This window comes from Oreochromis aureus, linkage group 3 (genome assembly GCF_013358895.1).
Source record: "Oreochromis aureus strain Israel breed Guangdong linkage group 3, ZZ_aureus, whole genome shotgun sequence".
Taxonomy (NCBI): domain Eukaryota; kingdom Metazoa; phylum Chordata; class Actinopteri; order Cichliformes; family Cichlidae; genus Oreochromis; species Oreochromis aureus.
In genome coordinates, this window is record NC_052944.1 from 38,162,691 (window position 1) to 38,168,881 (window position 6,191).

A 6,191-nucleotide genomic window follows, 5' to 3' on the forward strand; every position below is an offset into this window, starting at 1 on the left:
TCCTGGCAGTCTGCATATAGTGGGGCAGAAAAGTAATTTGTGTATAGAATCCAGGAGTTGTAAAAGAGACAAAAAGAGAAGAGGACTGACGTTCTTGTTCCTGAAGGTGGTTCTTTGTGTCTCTGATGGTGTGTTTGTGGTCACGCTGCAGAATCAGGCCAAGGTCTCTCTGTTAACTGCAGAGCATCAGACCTTATCTGTGATCCTCCCAATGGTTTCTCTCTGTGTGCCCCAGGGTGATGGAGAGCTCTCATTAAAGCTGCAGAGCAGTGAGAATGTCCAGCTTCAGGACTTCATGGAGGACTTTGGCTTCTTGGGAGTGCTGCTGCTGCTGATGTCATTGTTCTCTTCTCTCTCTTTCTCTGACTGTTTGTTTGTTAAATCCATTTTTCAACATTTCCATCTTTTTGTTTTGCAGGCTACTTTATTTATTTGTTCCTTTGTTATTTAAAAAAATAATATTGCCAGATTTCTGGAGAAGAGGCAAAGGGACACTGGAAGACACCAAAACATGACACAAACATGATCAAACGTTCAAATCTTAGATATTTATTAGCAGAGAAGTTAAGATTTATATCTTATCAAATGAACTACAGGAAAAGGAAGTGAAGCTAAAACAAGCAGTGAGATACAAAAAACCCTTAAAAAAATATAGAGAAAGAGTATCACAGCAGAGGTCGTGCTTGTGTAGAAGCAGGGTTATGACGGCTGTGATGATGATGGGAGTGACACAAGCTGTCGTGTGTGTCTCTGCTTCACGTGTGGGCTGCAGAGAGACAAACATGACATAATGTGAGACCCACTGCGCTGACAGCTGTGATGTGCTTCAGTGTTTAGCAGTGAGGTGTACTTACGGGAGCAGAGGTGCTGCTGGTGTTGGTGCTCCTCTCACTGACAGTCACTCTCATAGCTGCAGGGCTGCCCCTCTCTCTCCACTCCCCCCTCTGTCTGCTGCCTTTATTAACACAGCAGAAGAAGTCACCTCGGTCCTCCAGCTGGACTCGCTCCACCGTCAGTGACAGGTCTCCCAGTACAAACCAGTCAGACCTCATAGACGCTCTGCCCTCAAATCCAGTCCCATGTCTGACCTCCCCGGAGGAGAGGCTCTGGTTCAGCACCAGCTCTCCGTCTCTTTCCCACACAACAGATTCCACGGCGTCCCCCTCAGTGTGGAAATAACACGGCAGCGTGAGCGTGTCTCCTTCAGGCACAGAGAGGTTGTTGTTGGAGATGATGAGGACCTCCAGCTGGATGGTGGTGACAAGCTGCCCGGCGAAGGTGAACTCGTAGTTGTAGTTCACACAGGTTAGCCACAAGCTGAGCATGGATCTTTGCTCCACCCGCTCTCTGTAGCTCTCTCCCAGCTTCTCCCAGGCGTTTACCAGCTGGGCCACAGTCCGAGGACTGTCATCCCTCAGCCGGTAGATCAGACTGAATTCCTGCGCGTCACACTTCACATCAGCTTTTAACTCTACAGACTCTCCCAGAATCGCCAGTTTTCCACAGCAGCCATCTAAAAGCACACAGAGAGCAAAAAAGATGGAGACTGCACCACCCGACATCGTAGCTCAGGAAGGATGATCTCAGTGCTGAGAGCAAGTTGAGGTTGGAAACTTCTCTATTGGTGATGAAGTCTCTGCGTGCTGCTTTCTGAGCTCTGACTCTGCGTTTTAAAGGCTGGTGGAGAGGCTGTCAGAATTTCCTGGTTAGAAATTCTCAACAACTTTCTTCTTTCCCTCTACAAGCCTAATAAAACAAACACTTGTTAGATTGTGTGACAAGCCTGACAGGCATTCTGGTATTTCAGAGCCTACTAACTTGGGCTTTGAGGAAATGGCTGAATAGACACACACACACACACACACACACACACACACACATTTCTCACCGTCATTATTTTCCCCCTCTCACACACAAGCTGACATCTTGGTATCTAATCTGGCATCTTGGAGTAGGATAGTTAACAGAGAAAGGACCCTAAGCACGGTTTGTGTAATGAACCATGGGCAGACACACCCAGAGATAACGTGCCAGCTGCAGAGGAACAGCAGAAAGGGAGTGAAAGCAGACAAGGATGACACAACTGGTGTTGATGTGATTTTCAAAACCGTTTCAAGAACATTTGTTGCTAGTGTTGTTGCTGTGTTGTTCTATTACCAGCCCGATGATCATAGTTTTATTCAAACAGTATTAAACGCTTTTTTCCTTAAATAATCATTCAGATTCAAACTTTTTTAAAAGTTCCACTCCAGAGTAACCACAGACTACAATGTACAAGAGCTAATTGTCTGATAAATGGCATCATGGGGATTGTAGACTATTTATCAGAAAAAGCACAAAGCTGGCGGTGCATTAAGAGCAAAATAGTGAAGACGATTATAAGGGCTCATGACTGACAGGGACCCTAGAAAACAGTAGAAAAGGAATTAGTTTTCATTAACTTAAAATAATAAGTTAAAAAATAATATCTGCTTCACAAACAAAGTGTTTGTTTGCTAGCATCAGATTTTTTTTTAAAGGAGTGAAATCTAGTCCTCCTCCGACCCTGCATACCCCCTTTTCATTTCCTGTTTTAGTTTGGTCCAGATGCATGCGCTCTTAGCCAGCTGATGGCTCCATGAAAAGTAAAGTCAGGGTTTCAAAGCAGAGAAGCGACAGCAGTGGAAATTAAACTTATAGTTCGAGTATTAGTGAGCTTAACCCTTTAAGACCTACCATAGAACCAAGTCCGCCAGAGCTTATATTATATTTTTACATGCTGTAGTGCCATTTTTGGGAGCATTTCAAGTTGATATACATCAATACAACCATTATAGCCCAAATTTTAATAATATGTATGCATTAAGTGCATAGTAATTACATAAATTGCAAAAAAGTGCAATAAACTACAAAAAATTTGAAAATCGTTTTTGTGTTTTTTAACATCTATTTCTAGTTAGAGAAATTTAAGAGGCTTATCCCTCAAAACTGTAAATACAAAAAAGTTGCACAAACTAGTTTCCCACCACAGAAAATTTATTTGAAGTGTCTTCATAGTTTTATTTCTGAAATACACCAATTTAAATATACTGCAGGAAAAACGAAAATAAATATTATAATGCAAATTTGCAAAAAAGCAGCATATGCATCAAAATAAAGTAAACTTGTGTGCCCTCTTTGAATTTCCTGTTCCTCAGACACCAGCAAAGCTAATCAATCAGGGCAACAATCACAAATACAGCTGCCGTTACTTTCAGCTACATTTTACTGTGTATTTGTGCTGTTGATAAATAAACAGAAGTGCTGTTGATAAATAAACAGAATAAAGCTCTAATTGAAGCTCCAGAATAAATCTAAACTCAAATGACAGCGGGGAGTGATCAGCTGAGCAGGAGCTGCTCCCTCATTAGCTACCAGCTCCAAAGTTAATGCTTTCTGTCTTGCAACCATAACCATTAGTTATGTATGGATACCTGCCATCATTTATCTTCCCTGCATATCTACTGTTTATGTTGGAGGGAAACAATGATGGAGTTTCTAGTCGCTCAAACACAGAGTGCTGTTAGTGTTGGTGTATAATGTGAAATTGGTCCACTTACATTTAATGAGCAAATGCTTAGATCATCCATGTCCAGCGATGTGCAGTTGGCATTTTGAAGGACTGCACTGGAGCACGTCTGCGGTGGGAGAAAAACACCCCTCTGCAGGAGCTCCCACATTTATGGGACTACTATATGATGCCAGATTTATGCTTAGCAATCATGCTTTTTTTTCTCCTTCAGGAACCACAGGGACAGATTGTGTAATGGAAACAAACTGTGTTAAGTTCTAAGTTGGTCCATAAAAGATGTCAGTTAAACAGAATTCTCATAAAAATACTTAACAAAATATCATAACTCAACAAACTGATGTCCCCAAATGAGAGACAGCTCAACCTATATCGTAGCTAAATAAAGCATTTTAAACATCACAGCCGAAAACCACAGAGACAATAACCAACCATGACACAAGAAGAAACTCCAGGACAGGCGACAAACTGCCTGTGTGCCTGACACAAACTCCATGGATGGGAAAAGTCAATGCTTTCCAAATGATTTCGCTGATATCTGGGATGTGCACTGTCTTGCCAATCTTTTAAACAATGTCCTGGGAGGAGGTGTGGCCTATCTTGAAAACTTGTAAACGAGCAGTATTTCCCTCACTCATTGTTTGGCTCTGTCTCAAATAAAGAGTGACTCATCATAGGACATTTTAGGATTTAGTGACGTCAACAGACACATCTCTGCGTACATGAATTGGCTTTCAGTACAAGGTGACACATGAAAGTTTGACTAACATGTTTAAGTCATGGTTGTTTGTTGTGAAACTCTAACAAGTCTAACTTTATTTAAGCTGAGCTAAAATTCATTATTGATATGAAGCTATTCATTCAATCATTCACAGCATTGCTTAAAGTAAAAAACATTCATGGGAGGTTTTGAAGGCAGAGGGGCATGCTGGGAAATATTTTTCTTCTTTTACCCTTTGATTTGTCAAAGTCATAGCCACCAACCTGTTGTCTGGCTTTGTCTCCTTCTCCTGTTTGTTTCTTAAATCAGTTTTTACAAATTTCCATTTGACTATTTCTTTTGTTCTGTTTTTGCAGGCTACTTTATTTATTTGTTTGTTTCACTTGCTTTTTAAAAATAATATTGCCAGATTTCTGGAGAAGGGGCAAAGGGACACTCAGGAAGACATGAAAACATGACACAAACATTGGAATCGCAGATGTTTCTTAGCAGAAAAGCTGAGATTTATGTCTTACAAAACACACACATACACACACACACACACACACACACACACACACACACACACACAGGCTTCAGTTATCCAATGATCGTCCCTCTGTCAGGGCTCCTCTCAGTGAAAGGTGTCATCTCCAGGTCACTGGCAGGTCCTCCATCAGCGCCTCCAGGTGTGGATCCTGAGCCGCGGGAGATCCTCCTCCACACAAACCACACAGCAGCAGAGAGCAGCAGGGTTATGCCGGCTGTGATGATGATGGGAGTGACACAAGCTGTCATGTGTGTCTCGGCTTCACGTGTGGGCTGCAGAGAGACAAACATGAAATAATGTGAGACCCACTGCACTGACAGCTGTGACGTGCTTCAGTGTTTAGCACTGAGGTGTACTTACAGGAGCAGAGATGCTGCTGGTGTTGGTGCTCCTCTCACTGACTCAGCTTCAGTGCGTGGTGTGAGCTCTCTCTCGTCTTAGGAGAGGCGTGTCCCTCTGGTCTCATGTTACAGTCTGAGAGGCGTAACATGAGTTTGAAACTTGGGTTATTTGGTTGTGTGTGGGTAATAAAGGAACTGTTTCAACCACTTCCAGAGGCCTGTTGTAAAAATTAGGACTACACCTGATATCTTTTCAGGCCCTTTCTACTTTGTTTTTTAATTGTTTGCTCTTTTTGGGTGCTGTCATTTCCACACCGCTGATTTCACAGAGACCATAATCAAGTGTTATTATGTCAGCGGGTTTTGAGGAAATAATTATTGGCAATGCAAAGCTGGCCCATTACTTGTCTCATAAAGCTCTTAAACTATGGTAACAGGGATTGCAACTAAAGGATTTATAAATAAAAAATAAAATAAAACATGACAAAAAAAAGCGTATCACAGCAGAGGTAAGGTTTGTAAAGAAACCACACACATACACACACACACACACACACACACACACACGAGTATGGGAGGTTTTCTACTGCTGGTCAAGTAGAAAACTACTGCATTTATAAAAATCAGCTCTGACTGATTTTGATAAGATCAGGGAGGGGCAGAGAGACTTTCCAACACACTATTACTGAACAAGACTCACAACTAAGTAATGAATGGCAAATGTTCACAGGACACTCACTGTTTACTTGAATGTGAGCCAACTACTTGACTCATAAGTAAAGATATCAATGTTTCTTCATTTAATTTTTAAAACAAATATATATATTTTTATTAATCATCATCATCACCCAATAATAATGATACTACTACTACTACTAATAATAATAATTATTATTATTGTTAGTAGTAGTAGTATTAGACAGTGGGGTAATTTTAATTTATTTTTAATTTAACCTCTATTTAACCAGGAAGATCCCTTTGACATTAAAAACCTATTTTCAAGGGAGACCTGGCCAAAATAGGCAGCAGCAAGTGTCTCCCACTCAATTAAAC

At 41.3% G+C, this 6,191-nt stretch overlaps 1 protein-coding gene across 1 annotated transcript; it reads right to left on the reverse strand.

Moving 5' to 3' along the window:
- Positions 1-571: 571 nt before the first annotated feature.
- On the reverse strand, positions 572-1,711 carry LOC120432709. The gene is made up of 2 exons (XM_039600475.1): positions 855-1,711; positions 572-766 (listed from the first exon to the last, which is right to left on the reverse strand). The coding sequence occupies exons 1-2, from the start codon at positions 1,560-1,562 to the stop codon at positions 572-574; spliced, it is 903 nt and encodes a 300-aa protein (XP_039456409.1). The 5' UTR covers positions 1,563-1,711.
- Positions 1,712-6,191: the final 4,480 nt, after the last annotated feature.

Excerpts from the sequence above, each read along its gene's own strand:
- LOC120432709 (XM_039600475.1), bottom strand. The coding sequence starts at position 1,562 with ATGTCGGGTGGTGCAGTCTCCATCTTTTTTGCTCTCTGTGTGCTTTTA. Across the intron at positions 767-854 it reads CCAGCAGCACCTCTGCTCCC|CCCACACGTGAAGCAGAGAC; the intron begins GTAAGTACACCT and ends GTCTCTCTGCAG.